The sequence below is a fragment of the Protomyctophum parallelum genome, assembly GCF_964188405.1.
Source record: "Protomyctophum parallelum genome assembly, chromosome: 19".
Lineage (NCBI taxonomy): Eukaryota > Metazoa > Chordata > Actinopteri > Myctophiformes > Myctophidae > Protomyctophum > Protomyctophum parallelum.
The window spans coordinates 38,566,587-38,591,423 of record NC_139717.1 but is presented as its reverse complement, the minus strand read 5'-3'; the positions used below and the strand labels follow the sequence as shown (position 1 = coordinate 38,591,423).

The 24,837-nt window shown below is 45.6% G+C and overlaps 1 protein-coding gene across 2 annotated transcripts in view; it reads left to right on the top strand.

Annotated features, from left to right (window-relative positions):
- LOC310877103 (tyrosine-protein phosphatase non-receptor type 14-like) overlaps positions 1–24,837 on the top strand; it is a 56,952-nt gene that overhangs the window by 3,034 nt on the left and 29,081 nt on the right. Inside the window, exons 1-3 of one of the 2 annotated variants that reach the window (XM_083790806.1) lie at positions 7,005–7,019; positions 12,317–12,756; positions 21,574–21,749. In XM_083790806.1, the coding sequence (XP_083646932.1) occupies positions 12,583–12,756; positions 21,574–21,749 (350 nt within the window). In that variant the 5' untranslated portion in view covers positions 7,005–7,019; positions 12,317–12,582. Of the gene's footprint in view, positions 1–7,004; positions 7,020–12,316; positions 12,757–21,573; positions 21,750–24,837 lie in introns of those variants that run through there. The other variant, XM_083790805.1, reaches the window with a different exon arrangement.

Here is a 24,837-nt window from a genome sequence, read left to right as displayed (position 1 = left end):
TAACCCTATCCCCAAACCCTAACCATAGAGCCCCATACTAACCCTATCCCCAAACCCTAACCATAGAGCCCCATACTAACCCTATCCCCAAATGCTAACTGCACGCGGAAGCCACGAGTGAGTCTCAACCGGCCACGTAGTCGGACTAACGTGATGTCGGACTAACGTGATGTCGGACTAACGTGATGTCGACTAAAGTGTGCCCCCCAAGAGGGGAGGCCTCTATGAGAAAGCCAGCAACTTGCCCGTAGTCTACTCCCCATCACTGTAGCCCAGTTGTTCTCAGTTCCATTCCAAGGACCCCCATAACTCTTGAGAGTGCACAAATGGACCTGCAAAGGGACCATTTGGTTACAGACCCATAAGGGTCCATTTAGATAGAACCCAGATGGGTCCCTGGACCCCACTTTGAGAAACACTACCGTATATGGACGGTCATGTGGTTTAAGTATGTTATACTTTGTTGTATGATAGTAGGGGAGGCGGTGGCTCAGTGGTAGAGTGGCTGGATGGGATGGTAACTGCAAGGTTGCCAGTTCGAACCCGGGCTCCCCCATAGTTAGTGTCGAAGTGTCCTTGAGCAAGACTCTGAACCCCAAATTGCTCCTGATGTGCTGGTTGGTGCCTTGCATGGTATCCGCTGCCATCGGTGTGTGAATGTGTGTGTGTGAATGGGTGAATGTGCATTAGTAAAGCGCCTTGGATAAAGGTGCTATATACCATTTAGTGTCCCGCTGCAAAAATAGCAGCTCTACAAGCTCACAAAGAGAATGCGTGTTTTTATAGCTATTCTTTTTAATGTTTTGAAACATTTTGCCTACAATGACCTGGCTGAAAGCAGAGAGGGAATGGAAGGAGTGGAGGCTGTTTCAATTTACAATTTAGGCATTTACATTAAGCAAGAACAAAACATGGCGATACATCATAAACATTACATAAAGACTAGTTATCATGAATCATATCAGCTATGAATATAACAGTGGAATATATCTATATATCAATCTGATTAGTTTAACATTACAATATTTATTTGTAGGATGAACGTTATTTGAGAATAAATGATTTTAATAGCTTCAATAGCCTCAGCTACTTGTCTGATGGTGGCATATTACAGTATACTGTATATCGGCATACTGACGTTGTTTGTGACCGCTGCATAAGCCTGCATATCATGAGGCAAAATGTGAAAGATTGAAACATGTAAAGTGAGAAGAGAGGCAAGGCGGAAATTTTATTGTAGTCCGCTGTTGCTTAATTATAATGTTCTGACTTTTGATTACAACTTTAAGAGGAAAAGTAGGGCATACCTTTCTGTAATTTTGGGCAATTGCTCCTGCCATATGACAAGGGAAGAAGAAGTTTGTTTATTGTATAAAATAAGGCCGAGACATTCATAACCCCCTTCAAAGTGTATGTCTGACTCTTATGACATTTCACACAACTTCCCCAACACAAACGGAGAGTTAAGCTATTTGGAAGCTTAGTAATGTTACCTGTAAGCAATAATGCAATCATGTGGTATTGTTGTAAAAGAATGTGTATGCAGATCATGGCTGTTTTGAGATCTTTGCATTTTGTGAGCAGTGCTCTTTGTCAGTCTAGCAGACAACAACAGAGGAGAGCGAGCATGTCCCAACCTGCCCCGCTCTCCCACACTCTACCCCAGGCTCCTACCAGGTGCTATAGGTGAGCTGTCAATCACTCCTCAGCCCGCCCTCACAACAGGTCAGCCCCCTCCATTTGCTCAACCCAACAACACAGGCACGCTGCTATGCTCACGTGTGGCTACCCCCCCCCCCCCCACACACACACACACACAGGTGAATGGGTGAGGTTTGCTGAAAACGTTGTTTTGAAGTAGGACTGAGCAAAGCAAATGGATGGAATGGTATAGTGTGCAGTGCAATATATTCCCTTCAATCTCAAAGAAGGGTTATGGTGAATGCATCACCGTAACATTGTTTTCATGTTTGTGAAAGAACATCACATGGATAATAGCCAAGTGAGCCGCCTCAGAGCCCTGCGGTGGTGAAAATATGTGAATTTACAGTATGTCTAGTTAGTACACGTCACAGAAGAAAAAAACCAATCTGGGGAGATTAGCCTGCCCTAAATGACAGCCAAACCAAATGCGTTGCTCCTGTGATTGTTCCATGAAAGCCAATGCTTATTGAAGTCCCTGTGTTACTGCCTGAGGGTTCAGCATTAGAAAGCAGAGTCAGTGACTTTTGGTGGCCGAGGGTAAGTAGTACAGTCACTACAGTGCATTGCGTGAGTGTGTGTATGTGTGTGTGTGTGTGTGTGCGTTTGTGTGATGTGGTTCCGGGAGGGGGATGGGGGGCGGGGGTATGGAAAATGTGAAGCACAGCACACGGTGTTTTTTTTTCTTCTTCTCTTGCTGTAACAGAGCTGGTGGCCGTGGGCTGCCTGTCCCAGGCCAGGGGTTCTGCTGTTGTTGAGGTGGAGCGACTCCACTATCAACCTCACCGCCGCCGATGTTTATTCACCCATTCTCTCCATCCGCCCCTCGTTCTCATCATCCCCTGCCCCCCCCTCCCTCTTTCCCCTGTCCAACTGTACCAACATGATAAGAGCCTGAGAGAGAACCAGCGGCGTCAACATCCCTTCTTTCCCGCAGGTCTCTCAACTTCTATCTGTCTTCGCTTATCTTGCTAGTTATTTTCCCATTCTGTTGCCCACTAACTGTGGGAAGGTGGCAGTTTAGTGAGTTTACCACCCTGTATTGCCTCACGCATAGTCGCATACACATGAACTTATCCTGCACACACACAAACAATGGTGGACACTGGACATTAACGAAGTACATTCAATTGAGTACTGTACTTGTTGCAAATATAAATATAAGTATTATTTTCTTAAAAGCACACCAGTACCAGTATAAGTTTGCACGCGTACGCTCACGCCGCGCGTCCGTGGTGTTGTTGTTGTTTCTCCGTGAATTCTCTGTGTCCGAGTGAGACACACACACAAATCAAACCGTACATTTTGAACGACGGCAGACAGCGGCGTGTCTTTGGCCACTGACAGTGTTGTTGTTGTTTTTTCTCTGTGAATAAGAGAGAGAGAGGTGAATTAGATCAAGGATAGAGAGAGGTAGGGAAAGTACAGGGAGAGAGAGCCACCAAGGGGCCAGCTGGGTTGTAAACACAGAGGTAAAGACAGACAGACAGACGGCCACAAAGTACAGGTGTGAACGGCACTTGGTCACCGAGGGCGCACAAAGTTATGCGCCCCATGGGCACAAATTAATTTGCATTGTGGGTGTGGAATTCTCAGACCAGTAGATATTTTGACTAAAGACCTGGAGTTGAGGTTTTAAGTAGCGCTGTCACCTCACAGCTAGAATGTGCTGGGGTTTTTCCCCCCGCTGGGGGTCGTGTTCTCTCCTAGGTGGGGTTGGCAAAAGGGCCTTTCTGTGTGTAGTTTGCATGCGCGCCCCCCCTCCCCACCACCAATACAAACTGACTGCAAAAATAACCTTAATAATAGAGAAAATATATTATTTATTATTATAAATTAATACTGAAACCAGATATAATCATTAAGGAAAGTTTATGCATGCACTACGTGTACTACCGTATGTAAACTCTTAATTTCCATTTTACAGCCATTAAGTTGCATTTTTTTTTTATAATTTGGGGACCCTCGAAAATAATTTGGCAACTCCCCCCGAGGGGCCACGACCCACATGTTTAGAACACCTGCCCTAGGGTAGGTCCCCTCACAAAAAAACATGCAGTAATCCTGGTCTCTATACTGCCTCCCCTGGCTAGCCGGGGCGCCCTGAAAGGAATTGGTTGGAAATGGAATAAACGTGTTCCTTGACACTCCACTGTCGGGTGAAAAGAAGCGGCTTGGACTCCTCATGCATAGAAGGGGGCATGAGGTCGGTTGCTCAGGACTACATTAGATTTCGACGATTGACACTGGGTGATGAAAATCGTGGGATAAAAATGTACATAAAATGAATAAATAAAAACTGTGGTTGAGTAGACCCACTTTGTCCCCCACTGCACACACACACAAACATACACATGCAGTTGCCATGTCCCCCTGCGCTTGTAGTTTTGGTCCTACTCTCTCTCCATGACATCAAGCTTCTGTTTCCTGTGCGACGGGATGAGTCGACAGAATCACATCTTTTCCAGTTTGGAAAATGGGTCTCTGGCCTGTGTCACTGGATGTGCCCGTCTTTGATCTCTTCCTTCTCTCTGTGTTAAAGCGACAGTGTTTGGATATCCATGCCAGCCAGGCTGGAATGTTGGCATCCGTGTGTCCCATAAACCGCCAATACGGCACAAGCTCTACACATAATAAAACACATGGGTTGATCCTCTCTTTGCAAGCGTGCACGATTATATATTGTGCCAGGCATCTTTCACACATGTACTGTACTGTAACTTACTGTATTAAGTTAACCCATTCTGGACGGGTGTTTTGGTGTTTTCAGCATCATGACATGTTATACTTTAGCTATTGAAAAATAGCACAGAGGGCCGTGCTACAAGCTTGTAGATCTGCTATTTCTTTAAATATATATTCTTTCAGAGCGAACATTTTTAACTCAAATCTTTGCATCTGGTGGGGGCCCTGGAACATCATATTTTCAAACGGGGGTCCGCGGCCAAATACAGATAATTCTGGGGGTTCTTGACATGAAAAAGAATGAGCACCACTTCTTCTGAAAACTTTTAGGATTTAAAAGATAAAAAAAAAAAAAATCTATCTCAGGTCTAAATGGGTTAACCATTGTACGGAATTTGTCGCTCCTCACATACTGAAAGGTATAGCATGGTGAGTGTGTGTGTGCCAAGAATCGTTTGTAAACAAAGTCAGCACTCACGTGTGTACTTCAGTGACGAGACAGTCATATAAGTACCATAAAAGGGGAGGTGTTGGCTCAAGACTGCCAGTTCGAACCGGGGCTCCCTCAGAGTTAGTGTCGAAGTGTCCTTGAGCAAGACACTGAACCCCTAATTGCTCCTGATGTGCTGGTTGGTGCCTTGCATGGTTTCCTCTGCCATCGGTGTATGAATGGGTGAATGTAATGCACAATCTATGTAAAGTGCCGTGGATAAAGGCACCATGAGGATTTTATTCTATTACTGTAAAATCCTGAAAATGTGTGTAAAGTGTTCTATTTGCTCACTTTCAGAGTTAAATGAACTGAACACAGAGCTACAGTAGTGCTATTGGGACCCCCTCCCCTCTCACACACAGAGCATTGTGTGTGTGTGTGTGTGTGTGTGTGTGTGTGTGTGTGTGTGTGTGTGTGTGTGTGTGTGTGTGTGTGTGTGCGCACGCATGCATGCATGCGCGTGTGTGTGCTCTGCATGGGTGTCTCTGTCCTCTCCCTGACCACAGGAGGAATGCATGTGTGTCAGAGAGAGAGGGAGAGAGAGAGAGAGAGAGAATGAAGAGTGATGCAAAGTCACCGTGCTTGTAAGAGGCACACTGGTTTGATTGATTGATTTAATACTTTATTAACAGTCGTGTGTGTGTGTGTGTGTGTGTGTGTGTGTGTGTGTGTGTGTGTGCGCGCGCTGTTTAATTTGCTTTGAATTGAAGTAGACTGGCTATTCTTTTTGAAGAATGCAACACCAGTAATGCTCTCGATGTGTCTATGAACACACACACACTCACACATAGTATTTTGAGTGAGACAATAACGCACATGTGAAGAGTGTCGGGTAACAAAGGGGGTCTTGATGGAGTGTTGTCCAAAGTGCCAACCAACCCCTACAGGCAGCATGACAGAGCGCTGTTTGTGCACGTGTGCCTGTGTGTAGGCTACATGGATGCTTACGTGTCGCGCACACAAGGCAAGCGTAGCTACGCGCGAGGTTACCGTCTCTACTAGTATAGTGTCTCCTCTACCCAGCACCACATAAGCACAAAGCCTGTTTTTGTTTTGCTCAAGTACAAATTCTTTGCAGTGTCCCATTTTCAAGTCCCCTGGAAAAAAAACAACACAGTAAAATGATCAGTGTTCATTTAACGCTGAGAGAGTACTAATGGAACTCTTGGTGTTACAAATGAACACTGGGGATAAACTAAACACAGTTTAGCCAGTGATGTCCATTGTCCAACTAATTCTGTGTCTCCCAGAATATGAGAGAGTCTATTCTGGGCATGTCACAAATACACAAATATTCTGTGAAAATAGGCAATGTTGTGAGCTTGTAGACCGCTTGTATGTTCGGCAGATGGATTTTGGTAGAGGTGGAAAAAATAAAGTATAGAGTAGACCCTGGCGTGACCCCGGCCAAAAAAGTATATTATATGGGGTTTAAGCATGGTTAAGGGGACTAAAATCTTACCTCATAATCAGTGCTGCTGCTTTGACAGGCTGTGTCAGTATGGCCTCATAGCCTGCTCTCTGGAGTCACATCAAGGCCTCATTTCCTCCCAAACGGTCTCACTACTGCTGAGTGCTGAGCTGTCTGCTTCCATGATAAACCAGTGAGACAAACGAGGAGCTTGTAGAAAGTAACCACTAACCCTCTGACGTCTTACATATTAGTAACAACGCGTCGTAACATGTTTGAGAGCTAGTCAGATCTGCTATTTTTGGCGTATCAAAGTGTTAAAAAAAGAAAGAAAAGTATTTGCTAATTCCCGGTGTTTGTTTGAACGTGCTTGGCGTGGCCAAATGTTGTGGGCAATATTTGCAAATATTTTATGAGCCAGGGCTAGTGAGGAATGTTGACCATGTGGTAAAAAGAGGAACACTAGAGGAAGAACAGCTACGGGCTGTAAAGCACTTAACCCGTTTGTTTTGCTACAGTGCTCATGTGTAACGAGAGAGAGGGACTAGGGGGCAGGAGAGGATGGTGTGTGTGTGTGTGTGTGTGTGTGTGTGTGTGTGTGTTGGGGGGGGGTGGGAGTTGAGAGAGAGAAAGACAAGCAACAGAGATCAGATTGATTGAGTTACACACGCTACACTTGCGTCCTCAGCGTCCTCAGCTCTCGGTGGCCTGCGTCTAATGGTTTTAACAGTAGGTGACAAAGTGCTGTTTTGTTACCGCTATTGTGTGGCTGTGAATGGAGCGAAGCACTAGGACTGCTTGGGGAGAACACACACCCTCACACACGCAGGCATGCATACACACACACACACACAGGCATGCGCACACACACACACACACACACACACACACACACACACACACACACACACACACACACCACCTATTCAGCAAGTCTTGGGCTTGTGGTGCCGTTTTGTGGACTGCTTGTGTTTTCACGTCTATGGAGTATGGTGATGCACAGCAAAGTCCTCAGTGTTAATTGAACTGAGTGTCTCTGGTGGGGCTCTGTCAGTCAGTGGGTATGTTCTGTTACACTAGCTGGTAGTGCTGTTTGTCACAGCATGTTTTGGTTTGTAAATGTCAATGATAGAGGTGACCCTGTATTGAATATCCCCACCAGAGGAGGCAGCAAGGTGAAAACATCACGGGTGTCGGGGAAAGGGAACGTTGAGCTGCACTGGACTCTACTAGCTTTATCCTTTTGTCAACTGTTAACTTGTTAGCGTTGGGCTTAACTGGGGTTTGAAACAACCCCGCCTCTGCAACAACAACAACACAAAAAAGATTGGCACCAAATTTGACACCAAAATTGGCATTCAGCTATAAATTACAAGGAAAAGATGAGTAGAGTATGTTCACATATTATGGGATGTCAGAAGCATCCTTTGTCTAGCTGAGGTGACTTGCAAACGCCACGAGAGAACTCGACAAGCCAACACAACGTACAGGCTTGAAGAGGGAGGGGAGAAAAAGGTCTTTCTCTCTCCTTCCAGACCCTAGCTGGCACGTCGCCACAGAGAGACACCCGCAGCTGTCCACCATCCACTGGACCACGGCCAGGGTTGGAGGGGCTGAGAATGGTTTCACGTATAGGCCCAGCCTGCTGCATTGAAAATGAAAAACAAATGCCTTCCCATCCCTCCAGTCACTCGTCCCCCCTCTCCCTCGCTCGTCCCCCCTTCTCTCTCTCTCTTCCCTCACGCCACAAAATTACAATGTGCAACTTTGTAAATGTATACGCTGTTTTTGCGCGCTGGAAATAAACACGCAGGCCGGGGTGAGCGTTTGCGGCAGCATTCTGTAGAACAGTCCTCCTGCTGGCAGGGGTGGAATGTAACTTAACCCATTCTGACCTGAGATCAGATTCTAAAAATGTCTATTACATCCTGACAGTTTCATTATTAACCCATTCTGACCTGAGATCAGATTCTAAAAGTGTCTTCGATTTTTCAAAAATAGCAGACCTACAAGCTCGTATCGCGCCACTCGGTGGCGCGATATGAGCTTGTAGATCTGCTATTTTTCAATAGCTAAAGCATGACATGATGCCAACACCAAAATGGGTGCCCGGTCAGAATGGGTTAAGTACATTTACTTTTTGTACTGTACATTTTCGATACTTTATATTTCTCCACTGTATCTCAGAGGTAAATATTGCACCTTTTTACTCCACTGCGATTATTTGATATCTTTAGTTGAAAGTTACTTTGCATATTCACATTCACAACACATACACGTACAGTTATTACAACACATACAGTAACCACCTAAGCCCTATTTTATACTCCGGCTATTTGAGACGTGTTGTGGGCTTATAGCACTACTACTAAGTAGCGCTGTAACTTATGTGTGTACAGGAACATTTTGAGATTTGTTTCAAATGTAAAGTGCCCTGTGCAATCTAATTTGTCATTTTGAAAAAGTTGAGTGTACTTTTTTTTCCAAATATAATTTGAAGCCAAATTAGCCAATGCATTTGTACTTTAACTCAAGTCAATTTTGAATACAGGCCGCTAAAGAGTATTTTGTGGTATATTGTGATATTTGCTACTTTTACTTAAGTAAAAAATTTAATCGGAGTACTTCTTCCACCCCAGAGAAGGTTTAGTCCCAACCTATTGTCTGTCTGTCTGGGTTTCACCCAACCACACGCTCCGCACCACATCGCTGATTGCTAGTTTAGAGTTGCACTAACTGCTGTCTGGTCCCTTGGCTAACCTCTGTAGGACTCGGTGGGTGTGTTGGTTGTGTAGTGCCGTGCTCTTGTTTGTGCTGTGCTCTTGTGTGTGTGTGTGTGTGTGTGTGTGTGTGTGTGTGTGTGTGTGTGTGGGTGCGTGTGCGTGCGTGTGTATGTGTGTGTTTGTTGTGTGTGCGGTGTGCTCTGTTCATGCATGTCTATGTTTGCACACCACACGGTGAAAGTATGCATCTTTATTTGTGTGTGTGTGTGTGTGTTCGTCTGTCTGTTTGTTTGTTGACGTGATTTAGCACATGTGTGCGTGAGAACATTTTCTGGGGTCCCCCCCCCACACCTAATTTCTTTCTTTACCGTGGGTTCCATCATGATGTCACTTCCCCTAAGAGCTTGGGCAAAAAGGGGCGGGGCTCAAGTCGTCCAATCACAAAACAAAGATTTACTCACCCATCTCACCCATAGTAATTAATGATTCACTGTGAGCGTGTGTGTGTGCGTGCGTGCGTGCATGCGTGCGTTGTGACTGCATGCCCAGCAGAAAACACATGACTAAGATGATGCTATAGTAATTTCTCAGACGGATTCAGGAGCATGGAATGTACTATTGGGTTGGTTCTCACACACACAGACACACACACACACACACACACACACACACACACGGTTCGTCTCAGGGTGCTTTTTTGTTTAAACTCTGAGAATGAGAACAAGCGTGTGTTTGGTTCCATTTTGTACACTAGTTAAATTAGCCGGCATGAACCCCATCCCTATTCGGGGCAGGTCAAAATAGAACAGGTGAACATTATGCCGATCGGCTATGTACATGGGGATGAGATTTGGAGTATAAGGAAAAAGGAAGGGCCAAGTATAGACCCCTGGGGGATACCGGTCAACTAAGTACAGTGGGGATTTTATTGTGTACTAAATGTAACGCTATGGTCGTAATACAGACGTTTGCTGCTGCTCTACCTTGTTCATTGAAGAGGCGTTCTCCTTTCTCTCTCTCTCTCTCTCTCTCTCTCTCTCTCTCTCTCTCTCTCTCTCTCTCTCTCTCTCTTTCTCTCACACACACTCTCCCAGACACACACAGACAGGCACGCACGCATGCACACGCTCTCTCCTTGTGGTACATACTTGTGTCAGGTGTGCTCTGTTTTTCCAGTTGGGGTAGAGAGGAATCTGGGCTCAGGTCCAAGGTGACTATCAGCAGCGCCCTGCCAGAGCCCTGGACAAGAAGCAACACATCCCTCCTTCTCTTCTCTCCTCTCCTCCCCTCCTCTCCGTCCTCTCTCGCTCTCCTTTCTATACACACCCCCTTCCCTGCACTCCTCTCCTCTGCTTGTCATAGTGTTTTTCTCTCTTTTAAGTGCCATGTGTTCCAGTCTCTCTCTCTCTCTCTCTCTCTCCCCTAAGTCCCCACACACAATCTCTTGATACTTTTGTAAGACATTTTGATTCTCCATACTCTAAATGTCTTATTTTCTCTGTACTCATTTTGCCCCTCTCTCTCTCTCTCTCTCTCTCTCTCTCTCGCCCCTGAACTTTCTCCTTCATCTTTTGTTTAAGGGTTGCAGCTTGAGGGTTTGCCAGTTCTGTCAATGAGCTCCGTTTTAGTATGGAGGAGAGGTTGTTGTTATTATCCCCCTGCCGAGGAGGCGGGGAGCATTTTGACTTGTGGTTTTTTTGGGTCTGTTTCCTGCCTAACAAAGCTGGAAGAGGCCACAAACATAACACCACCTTTCTGCCATGCTAATGTATTCCTAATATCAATGACAATGTGATGTTAAGAGCGGCCGCGCACGCTGGAATGGGAGTATACTGTATATCACTCTGTTCAAAGCTAATATTTTCTGCTGTGTAGGTGACTGACAGCCAGGTATTTATTATTTGGCGTGTGTTAGTCCATGCACGTCTATGCATACAGACGTGTGTGTGTGTGTGTGTGTGTGTGTGTGTGTGTGTGTGGGGGGGGGGGGGGGGGGGGTGGGGGTGTTGCTCCACTTCAAAGTCATTCTCTTCATCAGACTTCTGTAGACTACATAAAAGCTTGAATCTGATGGTTAACCCAGGTATGGCATTCATATGACTCCCTCGTTAAGGGCTAGTACTTACAAACCACTGTGTGTGTGTGTGTGTGTGTGTGTGTGTGTGTGTGTGTGTGTGTGGGGGGGGGGGGGGGGGGGGGGGAGCTGTGTGTGTGTGCCGCATTATCTGACTGCATTATCTGAATGCACTATACTACTGTCCTCTTATATCTACCGGCACTGTATGTATTATTCGTGTGGACATATGGCTACACTGTTCAATGTCTGCCGCTGTGGTCTTGTCGGGACACAAGAGAGGGAGAGGGGAGATAAAAAGGCATGGAAAGGCCTCCCACACAGGCAGATATGAGACTTTAGAGGCTCCATTAGCTCCTCAAAGCCAGCTGCTGGGCTCAAATGGATGTCTGCATTCTGCTGTTTGATGTCCAGCCATCCATGGCCTCACATCCCAGCCTCCGTGTCTGACTGTCTCCTGTAGCTCCCCTGCCCCGACACTGGGCCACATACAGCTGGAGGGAGCACAGCTGCCAAGTCTAGTATAGAGTCAGACCGATATTGGTCCATATACTAGTGTATATTTATGTATATCGGCCATTACTTTTTGGATGACATCCGTATAAACAGCAATGTAGCCTGGCCCCCGGCCTATACAAACACTATAAAAAACATTTAAGTCATCTATTCCTACACGTAAACTACGGTATGCCTAAACCTAACCTTATTCCTAAACTTAACCTCAGTATAACTATGCCCAACCCTAAACTCATTTCCAACCTCATCCTCAGTAAAAACAATTACAATTTCAATTACAATTTCGCCATTTAGCAGACGCTCTTAATCCAGAGCGATTCACAGTAAGCAGCAACAACACATGGATGGTATAAATGCATCAAATACATAAAAATAGTCATCGAGAATCATACGTAACGTAACCTAAGAACCTAACATCTGTCCAACAACAGTGGAGTCTGAAGAGGTGGGTTTTCAGACTATACGGCGGAAGATTGGGATTGAGATTAAAACAAGAATTCAAAGAAATGTGGACGAGCGCGTTGTGGGGCGAGCGTTTCCGGCTTACCGTTAAGATGTTTATGAACTTCTATCTATTTGTAACTCTGAGAGTGTACACAATGTAACCGAATGCTAAATGACCACTCAGGATTGTATAGACATTACGTTTCCACAGGTTACCGTGCCATGCTGTCTAAACTAATGTCACTCTTTCACGTCTTGTCTCCCTGCAGCGTACCGTCGATCCTGCCTTCCTCCTGTGGGCCCTTCCTCCTGCTCTCCGGACCATCTTGAGGGAATGGGCCAGCGCCTCCCCGGTGTGCATTTCTCCACCCGGTGGTGTGGCTGGCGCCATGTGAGGGTGAGGAGGGCAGCAGCGTGGTCCTAACAACCCACGGCCCCCACCCCCCTCTCTTTCTCTCTCTCTCTCTCTCTTACTTTCTCTCGTGTGACTTTTGACCTTTGACCCAGCCGCGAACCCCCCCTCCCGCTGTGAGCCATGCCTTTCCGGCTGAAGCTGCGGCGCACGAGGCGCTACAACGTCCTCAGCAAGAACTACTTTGTGACGCGGATTCGTCTGCTGGACAACAACGTGATCGAGTGCACTCTGTCAGTGGAGAGTACGGGGCAGGAATGTCTGGAGGCGGTGGCACAGAGGCTGGAGCTACGGGAGGTGAGAAGAAACCCATTCACACACACACACACACACACACACACACATGCAACAGCATAGTCACACATGTGGCCATGACGTTTGGGAGGCCAAGACAGTGTATGTGTGTGTGTGCTAGTGCCACGCGTCTCCCTCCCTCCAGACCATGTGTGTGTGTGCGTGCCCTCTGCTCCCTGTCCCCTGCAGGGCTCTTGTCTGTCTCTAACGAAGCGTGGCGTCCCCCTGTCCTCTTTTCACTGACTGGAGAAAGAGATACTGCTCATCCGCCTCCTCCCACTGGTCCGTCCGACCCCCCCACCCGCCCCCACCCTCTCCCACCGTCCGTCCGACCCCCCCGACCCCCCCACCCGCCCTCAACATTCCCACTTTGTGTTTCGCCCGCCCCCATCTTTTAATCTGTTTATGTCACTCCTGTTGAGGAATGATCCACTTTCTTCTACCCGCTGGTATCAGATCAGTGTCGTTTAACCATTCATGCCCTATATACTGTACCGTACTTCATCACATGACGGGTAGTGAATATAGGTGTTCTACAAGCTTGTTAGATCTGCTATTTTAAGATTTTATATATATATTTATTTATTTCCCAATTCACTTTGAAAAACAGAATTGAGTGCAAAAGCTAGTTGTAAAACGGTAGCTATGTTCTTCATGAATAGCCAATAATATTGAATGAAGAAAGGAATGAACTTGCCCGTCGGGGGAAACCCGAAAGCAAACTCAACTCAAAATATTTTATTTACTTGCCACGGGCGGTCAGTGTCAACCCCTGCTAGTGGTCCGGGTCCGGGGCTGCTAAGTGGCTCTCACGCCTACGTCGCACCGCCCAGAGCCATAGAGTAAGACAGAGTTACACTAGTCCAATGGTGGCTCTTCTACATAGACCTATTGGCGAATAGGGACACCAGAAGTTTAGGGAATGCATTGTCCATGGGGTCTATGCGAGTACATGAACCACGTGACCGGGCTGTTTTCTGCCCCCCTCAATGTCGTAACTCTGTCTCACTCTATGGCTCTATGTCATTATGCCCATATATGGGCATATTGAGTGGATGGGTGGTTCTGGACAACTGGATATCTCAACCAAGGAAGCTTACGAGGAAAGGGAAGCTTACGAGGAAAGGTTGCTCGCCAACGTCATTTTCTCTACCCTGCAATTCACCTATAGCTAAGCCCTGGCCTCTCCCACTTAGACACTCTTAAGTGGGAGAGGACACTTTCCAGCCAGGCTCATTCATTCCAATGTAAATACATGGATCTTACACATTATTTACATTTTTGGAACCAGACCTTCAAAATCTCTTCCAAATCCGCCAACAAGGCCTGCCATATGTACTGGAAGAATATGTGCATGACATTTCTTTTTTAAAACATCTTTTTTTTTATCATATAGGAAAACTATTGGTGGAGAGGTTTGTCTAACCAATGTTATGCTTAGCTGTGATTGGACCATAGCAGTTTGGGGATGGGCTTTGCTATAGGTCAATTCCAGCCGGCAGATTCGTCACACTCGGTGGCAATCAGCTGCTGAAACTCTGGTGGAATACATTGGAGTCAATGGAGCTCAGTGGACAAGCATGAACAAACACTATTTCTGAATGATTGAGAACATTGTAAAATAATCACCTCTGGATAACAGAAGACATATAACACATTATTCTCTGCTGTGTTGCTTTTAGATGTGTACACTGTGTCATTTTATAGAGGTATCAAAAGAGCACAAAGTACGTTTCTGAAAGTGCCAAGTATCGCAAGACTGTCCACTGTTTCCTGTCTGGCAGCCACATCTCACGATACCTCCAAGACAGAAACGATACCTGCCACTTTGTAGATGCCCCCAAAAGACGATGTACTTACTGTGCACATTGAAAAGCAAGTTATCAGAAAACAACATGTCTTCTTTTAGGTCACAATCGTTCGTGTTTGTTCATGAGCTGGTCCAGCCGGCTCCATTCACTGCCATGTATTTCATCAAACTTCCGGTACGAGGTTTGCCACCCATGAGTGTGATGGTGGCACATCCCCGGCGTCCAGTCACATGACTCATGTCCCTCCCTTTCGTGAGCTTCCTTGATCTCAATTACACAATGGCGGGGCACCACACTAGCCTCACGTTGCGATGCTAATATACTGCTGCACTGCGTCGGGGCACATGCATATGCAATAGGGCTGTGCCAGGCTAGCACCACACCCCCTGGAGTCCTTGCAGCGCTCCGCTCGCCGAGTTTGAAGTCGGTGGGTCCCGTATAGTACGGTAGCTTAGGGCCATATTTTAGAGAAATGTGGACACGGCTGACAAAAGCGCCAAATTTTTTCCACATGTTCTCCATAACCATACGTTTCATTTTGGAAGGGGAGCCACGTCATCAAGATGTCAGAAGGCGGCCATCTTGGCGTTCAAAGATGGCCGCCATGTAATATCTATAAGTGCAGCTATCTCAGCTTCTAAGCCACCTAAAAGGTCAAACTTGGTGTCAATATATAAATTTTCTTTGTCAAGGAATGCAATATAACTATAGGGAATATCAATAAGTGACTAAATCTGCCAATAATAGATAATTTTGTTCATTCTGGCAATATATGTACACAATTATGGTTCGTTTTTGGACTTTACTTTGATGTATTCCTATTCTGTTTGGTTTTGGTGCTCATGTAAGTGATGGTGGACAGATTACAGAGGGACCCGCGTCTGCCACCAACCTCTCTCGGGTTTCAAATCAACCAGGAGAAGAGCATGTTAACTCCGACACAGTCTATAGACTTCATCGGTATAACACTATACCAATCTCTTTCACAGCTCGCCCGAGCCAAGAGAGAATAGAGGCAATAATACATTCCGCGGCATCATTCAAGAGGGATCGTTTGATTCCTTTTCATGCATGCCTCCGGATGGCGGGGCTTATGGCCTCAGTGGTTCACATAACCCGCCTAGCCAGGCTGAATATGAGACCTTTTCAACGTTGGATGACGCATACCTATGCACCATCGCCACCAGAGGGTAACAGTGACGTCACAATGCGTGCTGGCCCTGAAATGGTGGGCAGACAGACGGGCTCTCTCAGAGGGTGTCTCTATGGGCAGACCTCTGACCAGGAAAGTCGTCACCACAGACGCCAGCATGACTGGCTGGGTAGCCACACTGGAGGGCACTGCAACCAGAGGGATGTGGACAGAACAACTACGGTCCTGCCACATCAATTATCTGGAGCTGATGGCGGTATTCCTCGCTCTGAGGGATTTCGAACCGCGCATCCGAGGTTGTCACGTCCTGGTCAGGACGGACAACACAACAACTATGTGCTACATCAACAAGCAAGGGGGACTCAGGTCCCCTCGCTTACACCAGCTGGCTCTGAGACTCACGATGTGGTGCGACGCTCGTCTACTATCCATCACAGCGTGTCACGTCCCGGGTGTTCTAAACACAGGGGTGGACCTGCTGTCCAGAGGACCCCTCCGCTACGCAGACTGGTCGTTACATCCCCAGGTAGCGAACCAGATCTGGTCACGCAGGCGGGACGAGTAATCTTCCACCCCTTCCCCAAGGACCTAGACCTATGGGTCTGGCCCGTGAGAGGCTAATGCTGACTGAGGCCGGTCTCCCTCCGAATGTTGTCGCAACAATTCAGAAGGCCAGAGCCCAATCAACAATGACCCGCTTTCTCAGTTTGCGTACCGGTGGACCTCTACAGGCTTTCCACCCCCCTCCCTTCGCTACTGAAGAGGACAGGAGGCTGAACTGCCTTTGCCCAGTGAGAGTGCTCCGCACTTACATGGACAGAACAGGCCCCTCAAGGATAGGTCATCAACTGTTCATATCCTGGGGTGACAGAACCATGGGAAAACCTGTCACAAAGGTTACTATCTCAAACTGGATAGTTCAGGCCGTTCGCCTGGCCTACACCACTCAGGGAGTGGAGCCCCCGCTAACGCTAAAGGCTCACTCCACAAGAGGCATGGCAGCATCCTGGGCACTCCACAAGGGTGTCTCAATCCAGGATATCTGCACAGCGGCAAGCTGGTCCTCCCCCTCGACCTTCACCACATACTATAACCTAGATGTGGCAGTGCCCTCTTTAGCGCACGCGGTCTTGGGAGCTGCCGCACCATAAATGGACTCCGATCAAGTCCATCCCACAAGAGCTCTAGAGGAAATGAGGCAACGCCCCTCCTCCCTCTATAAAACACAGGCTGCCTGGGGCAGTCTCCGCCCTACCCCAGTTAGCCGCTCCGGGAAGACACTGACAGTCTAAGACTGTCACCTTTCCACCCTGTGGGACCGGGCTACAAACCTAAGGTTTATCCCCAGCCCTTATTTATCCTCAAGTCCTAGGACTCACTGGCTAGTTCAGGATACGGGAGTTCATAAGGTCCCATAGAGCGAAATATTTCGCGAACACAACTTAAAAGAACATGAAGGTTACTTTAGTAACCATGGTTCTTTAAGTAAGTGAGCGAAATATTTCGCTGAACACCCTTTTGTCTTGCTCTTGGCAGAAGGAAAAGTGTTCGAGTGAGGCGGTGACGCAGACACAGGCCTTATAAACCCTGAGGCTTTGGGCGTCTGACGTCACCACTCTTAAACCCACAGGACATTAATGATGCCCTGTGCTGAGTTCATAAATGAAATTCTGTACCTCGGTTTCGGAACGAAAACCTCCCGCCACTGGCAGGGAGGAGTCTGAGAAGGTCTTAAAGAACACTTAAAGACGCCACAACCTTATGTGTCTTTAAGTGTGACGCCAGTCAGGGTTTGCCCTGACTGGCTCTCACAGGAGAGCCAGTGCTGTGACAGGTTACAGGTGCTCATGTAAAAGGCACACTGGAATTGCACAGCTCTTTGCAGTTGTAAATGTAACAGATAATTTGAATGTTGTTATCATTCACTTCATGCTCCATTTTTCAATGTATCTGACTGCTAAAAGAGTTGAAGATGATGTAAATATGTTGCTAGAATGACCTATTTATTTGATATTGGCACAAATAAACATCTAGTGATATTCTCAATGACCTTATTGCATTCCTTGACCCAGATAATGTATATTTTGACACCAAGATTGACCTTCTAAGTGGCTTAGAAGCTGAGATAGTGGCACGTATAGATATTACATGGCGGCCATCTTTGAACGCCAAGATGGCCGCCTTCTGACATCTTGATGACGTGGCTCCCCTTCCAAAATGAAACGTATGGTTATGGAGAACATGTGGAAAAAATTTGGCGCTTTTGTCAGCCGTGTCCACATTTTTTTGCTAAGCTACCGTACTAGTATATGCACAAGAGCACATGGGACCAATTGTTTTTATATTTTTCCCTTATATATCAACAAATCAATTAATAAATGTTGTCGCACCACGGTGACGTGCAAAATGAGTGAAAATAGCAGATCTACACATTACCAACAAATCGTGATGCGTTTTGAGCGGGTTGGCTATTTTTTCAAATTGTTGTTACCTTTAAAAAAAATGTCACCTATAATGACATGACCAAAATACGGATCGATTACTATTTTATTGCATTATCGATTATATTGCATAATCGGTTAAATCAATTTCTGTGTGTCTCTGTGCAATCAATTTCTGTGTCATTCTTCACTGCGTTTTCTTCCCCAATATGTGTTCTTTGTGTGGCCAGCTTGTGCACAGGATCAAAGGGAGACATTGGACAGTTTGGGCTGTATTTGCATGTTTTACGCATGTGCTCGTTCAAGTGCTTGTCTTCACCCTCAGACTAGAGGCTGTAAAACAGTAGAGAGAGGGGGCGGTGGAGTTGTCCATGCTCGCAGTGTGTTGTGATATTTGCCAGGTGTCAGTGATAGTCATATATTATAGGCAGCGCTCCCCAGACGCCCCCCCACCTCTGCCTCTGTCTGCCCCGTTACATGCACACTGTGTACGGATTGTTTGTGTACCGTGTACATAATGTCTTTAGTCAGATAAACAGTTTGGTCACTTTCAATCTCGCGTCGCCTATCTTGGGCCTGAACATACTAGGATCTGTGCTTGTTTTTTTTCCAACATTTTCAAAACTTTCTAATAAAACAGGGCTTAAGTAATTGAAAGCTAGAACAGTGAAGAGGAGACCCCAGAGCGGCAAAGACAAGTTAAACTCCAGCGTCACACCAGTTGCACACCCTGGCCCTGAATCACTTTCCTGCTTACTCACCTCAAACCACATTTAACCCAAACTGACGATAAATTCAGCAGATTAAGCGTTTTAGTTTCAGTGAGTCAGTTGCAGTTTGCAAGCTTTTGAACGGGTGACTGTCTACGAGAAGGAGGAGTCATTCACTTAAAGCACAGTTTTGTGCACCACAAGATCAGAATGAGTTGATTTCTTGATGCAAATGAGATAAAATGACAAAAATGTGGGTAATTTCTGTGGTATTTTGTCTGGCGTGTCTAATAGAGTTCCCCAGCTCGCTGTCAGACATTAATTTTGATCTGATTTGAAGGAGAAATATTTGCTTGCTGAGTGTTTTGTCTGGTATCCTATAATCTCTCCTCTGATCTCGCCTCTTCCTCCGCTTGTTTGTCCATGTCTCTCCGTTCCTCTGTCTTTCTTTCCCTGTCTCACCATTTCCCCATAATCATTCTTTGCCTCTCCCTTTCCTGCTCAATCTCTCGCCTCTCACCTCTTTCTCCCACTCATTCCTTCTTCTCCATCTCTCACCGTATTATGTATCCCTCTTCTGTCTCAACCTCCCTTTGGGCGCTTCCATTTCCTCTTCTCCTGCCTCACCTTGTCCTAACCTTTTTTTTTTTTCAACCACTCCATTCCACGGTCATTATAGTTTTGCATTTTTCATTTGTTATTTTTTGTAAATATTGCAAGAGTGCAATATCCACGCAAAACACTAGGCTCATGTAAATATTGACAACGACTAAGGACATGGGCCTCATCCATTAACTTGGTCGTAAATAACCTGGTTATTATATCCTGGTAAAGTTTGTGTATATTATTGGGATAAGTCAGTTCTGGCTTGTGATTCATGAAAGGTGGTGCAGAGCCCTGATTTGTGTGGATCACAGGTGTATCTTATGTTTGTCTGAAAGTCGGAGACCAACGATATCTTAATGTAAACGTCTAATAAGTCCCGGTTCATAGTTTCATACAGTATCTATCTGACAGTATATAAATTATAGACCAAATCAATAACCGAGAGGAAATGTCTTTAATATTATTTGGGTTTATTCCAGAGAAGCGTTGGAAAGGCATAGTTCTAGATTATGTTCTTCTGACGTGTTAAACATTGATACAGTGTTATATACAGTACATATCATGGGATGTTACGTACTCCCGTGGAGATCATTTGCATTGTCCCACGTCCCATTTTAAGACCACAAAAGGCGACCAGAAAAACATCTAACGTCAGACGGAAAACGTCATCACTCGTCAAAATGGACAGATCTACAAGCTTACAACGCGCCTTGACGCACCGCCTTGACAAATTGTAGATCAGTGTATCTCGACAAGCGAGTCTCTCGTTAATGAAATAAGCTAGTATAACTGCCTACTCTCACGGATAATGAGAATATGAAGTTTACAAAGTTTAACGTCAAGAAAGACCAAAGGCTATATACTGCAGTGTAAGCCCTTTCCACTGAACAATTGCTTGCTCACCTTTGCAGAGGTAAAAAATAATAATGCTGAAATCCGATCATATCCAATAATGTTTGATCAGGGCTTTATTGATTACTGAGGAGAATTTGTCCTATGGACGAACATATCCTCCACTGTCCTACATCAGATGGAAAATGGAGTAGGCCTATAATGATCACAACTAGATTTCATCCAGTCTCATCAGATGATAAGACTGCGTTTATGTGATGTGGTCAATATTATAAATGAAAGCGCAACATTGGAGTTGGCATGAAAGTCCAATAGGCAAAACTGTGGCGCGTGAATGCAGAAAAATGTGCAAAATATGTGAATAGTGAATGAGGCCCTGGTTGTAGGTTTATAATTTATTTTTTATCAAAGACTCATTCTTTCTTTTTCTTTTTTCAGTTAACTAAAATGTTTAGTGTTAATTATTTTGTTATTGCTATTTCATTAGTTTTAGTTAAATGTGCAAAATAAGTTCAGTCAGGAAACTGCAGTTGCTGCCGGCCGGTCATTGGGCCGCATCAGCATCACATGATTCACTTCATCCAATCACACACTCATTCCATCTTCATTCCCGGCTGTTTAAACAGGAGGTTTGCACTGCTCATCTTGCTTGCTGCTGCACACACACTGCTTAAACTGACAGCGCTGCTGTCTACTTAAACCGTTGCTGCTCACCCTCCTCCACCCCAGCTACCACCTGTCGTTTTGGATCTGCTGTTTCAATGGGTACTCTGAATCCCCCATTCAGAGTCCCTATGGTTGGGACTGATGCGCTTGATCAGAGTACCTAAAAAGCAGATCCAATGAATCGCCAAACTATAATAATATGTTGCTCATTTTATACTCGATAAATATTTATTTCATCCATTAATGAGTTGTCCTGACTGAACTTTAACCCATTCTGACCGGGCACCCATTTTGGTGTCAGCATCATGTTATGCTTTATCTATTGAAAAATAGCAGATCTACAAGCTCATATCGCGCCACCGAGTGGCGCGATACGAGCTTGTAGGTCTGCTATTTTTTGAAAAATCGAAGAGCGACTGACATTTCTAGAATCTGATCTCAGGTCAGAATGGGTTCATCAGACCAGTGTGTGTCCGGCGGAAACCTCGTATGAATCTGATCTCAGGTCAGAATGCGTTAATAACTCAACTCCATTCCCGTGTCCTCTCTCCCCCTCTCGTCCCTGTTCCCCGGGGCTCCAGACCCACTACTTCGGCCTGTGGTTCCAGGGGAAGACCCAGACTCCGGCCCAGCGCTGGGTGGAACTGGAGAAGCCCTTGAAGAAACAGCTGGATAAGTTTGGCAACGAGCCGCTGCTCTTCTTTGGCGTGATGTTCTACGTGCCCAACGTGTCCCGTCTGGAGCAAGAGGCCACCAGGTACATGTTGTTGTAACCATGGGAGACATCGAGGAAATTGTGCTGTGAGTGTTGTGTACTGTACACCATATATATTGATATGGTTAGACACACACACACACACACACGCCACACTTTTGTGTGTGTGTGTGTGTGTGTGTGTGCGCGCGCATGCACGCGGCGTGAGTGTGAGAAAGAGCAGAGAGAGTGAGTTGTGAGTTGGCTAGCTGTGAAAAGGGCATCCAGGGGTCAGTGTGTAGATCGGCAGCACTGTCTGCCATCTCAGATTCCCTCTCTCTCACTCACACACTCTCTCTCTCTCTCTCTCACACACACACACACGCACACACACACACACACCATGTTCCTGCCGTGAGTCTGCTAGCACTAAGCTGGTGAATTTGCTGCTGCTGCTTTTGACTGGATGTGGGAAAGGTCATTTGCAGGTCAGAGTTTGACATTTGACTCGGGGCATTAAAAAGTGTGTGTGTGTGTGTGTGTGTGTGTGTGTGTGTGTGTGTGTGTGTGTGTGATCTGTTAACCATTGATTCCGATGTATTGAACGTGCTGTCCGGGTGGTGCATGGGGGGGGGTGGGGTTGGATTCCTCCATGGTACCACTCTGACTCTGTCGGCTGCTCCAACCATGTCGGTATGTGGAGGGAGGAGGGCATTCTCTCTCTGTCACTGCACTAGCATCTCCTGTAGTCCACGGTTCCTCAAAGTGGGGACCCCCAGGAGTAACCCTAAGAGCATTTTATGCGACGTCGTGTGACATCTACATGCAGCCAATGGGCTAAAGCTGTCTTGAAACTATTTGGAATTTAGAGAGGAAATTATATAACGGAACCAATGCGAAGATTTCAGGGTGTTCCTTAAAATGGGGATGGCGTGGTGGTAGTATAGGATTCGTTCCTCTGTGTGCGTTGTGCCAGTGGCAGTCAAAGCAGAGTGTGACTGTGGATAGCCAGAAGGTTCTCCAGGTCTGTAAATCTGAAATTGTGCGAATGGTTGAAGCTGCGCTGCTCTATTGAATCTGTGCCATTGCATCTCTGACGGAAGCAGACATATTAGGCATATTCTGCATTTGTGTGTGTGTGTGTGTGTGTGTGTGTGTGTGTGTGTGTGTGTGTGTGTGTGTGTGTGTGTGTGTGTGTGACGTGTGTGTGTGTGGCACACACAGGGTTAGGGGGTTATGGCGGGCGGGCCTTAGGAGCAAGTTCAGGGAAGAGGGAACAAAAGCCCTCATGTCTAACCTCTCTCTCTCTCCCTCTCTCTCTCTCTCTCTCTCTCTCTCTCTCTCCTCTCTTCCTCCCTCTCACTCTGGAATGTTTGGCACAGTCTTCCAGTGTAGGACAGTCACCGTTGTTCCCAAACCTCTTAGCTTGATACCCAATTGGGAAATGTGATTTCTCCCTGGAACCCAAACAAGTGAAAATAGAACATCTACATTCTACAAGCTCACACTGCGTAGTTTTTTTTCTTTCTTCTTTCTTTTCAATGTAGGCCTATGGAATTGATTGGATTGTTTGAAAATGTATGAAATTCCTTTACAATATGGTTGTTTTTTTTACATTTTTATTTAAATTTGATTTTTATTTGGCCTGGGCCGGGATTAGCGGTCCAGGCACCTTGGCTGGTAATCCAGCATGACAGTGTGTCGTGGGTTCGAGTCCCGATCCAGACGAAGTTTGCTGTGTGTCTCTCTCCGTTTCCTGTCTACCTACTGTCTGTGATCTATCAATAAAAGGCAATAAAAGCCAAAAAGAAATATTTAAAAAATAATATATATATATATAAGAAATGGGGACATTTACTTGCGACTCATGAAAATGGGTCTGCGAACCAAAAATGGGTCTACGACCCACTGTTTGGGAAACACTGCTCTGGAATGTTGGCACTAGTCTTCCAGTGTAGGAGGAGGTGGACCGCACATTCCTCTCAGAAGAAGTGCTAAAGGGGAGGGGGAAGTCTGGCTCACACACACACACACACACACACACGTGAGCGCGCACACGCACGCACACACACGTACACACACTACACACTCACCCTGTGCCCCCCAAGAATCTACCCAGAAGCCAGCTGCAGCTCTGTCGGAGGCGTTAGTCACAATGCACTACATTGTACGACACACACACACACGCACACACACACACACACACAGCCCCAGAGGCACTGAGGCAGGCGTTTTCTAAAGCCATTCATTTTTCAAATACATCAATAACTTTCATGTCCTACCCAGGAATCTAAAAAGTGCTCGTAATTGTTTTAAAAAAAGTATCAATAATGCAATGTAGAAATACTCTGTTACAACTAGTAATAATCAGGAATTACAAAGGAAGTACAAAAGTATTGTTATCAAAATATACTTAAAATACATAAAAGTAGAAAGCACTAATTATGCAGAATGTACAGTTTCACGCGTTTACAAATGTATGAAATGTATACAAATCTTTTGAAAATAGCAGATCTACATAATATGAGCTTGTAGATCGGCTATTTTCAAATGGGTGACATGTATGTAAGTAACTAGTAACTCAAGTTTTCAAATAATTTGAGTGTAGTAAAAGTACAATATTTGCCTAAAGTAAAAGTACATCAAAGTTGTACTTTGAAGTACAGTACTTGTAATAACTTGTATATAAGTCTAATGTAATTAGTTACTTCCCACCATCTAAACTTTTACTTTAGTGTTGAGCTATTCTGGAGAGTTTGTTGGAAAAGCGAGGAATATAACTTTCAAACTTTGTTGTCAATTAGTATCAGTTCCCACCCGGCCACAGGTTCTAAATATCTACAATTTACAATTTAGGCATTTAGCAGACGCTCTTAATCCAGAGCGACTTACATTAAGCAAGAACAAAAAAGCATGGGAATACATCACATAAAAACATTTATCAAGAAACATGCGTAAGCTAAGAAAGTAACAGTGAAATATCTATATAATGAAGCTATACATATAAACTATACATCTATACTACTATGCTATACATATGTACTATGACGTGCTATGACTACATACAATGCAATTATAGTGCTGTCTACATAACATGCTATAAGTCTGTATCAAATGCTATCTAAGTCTACAGAAATGCTATCTAAGGGGC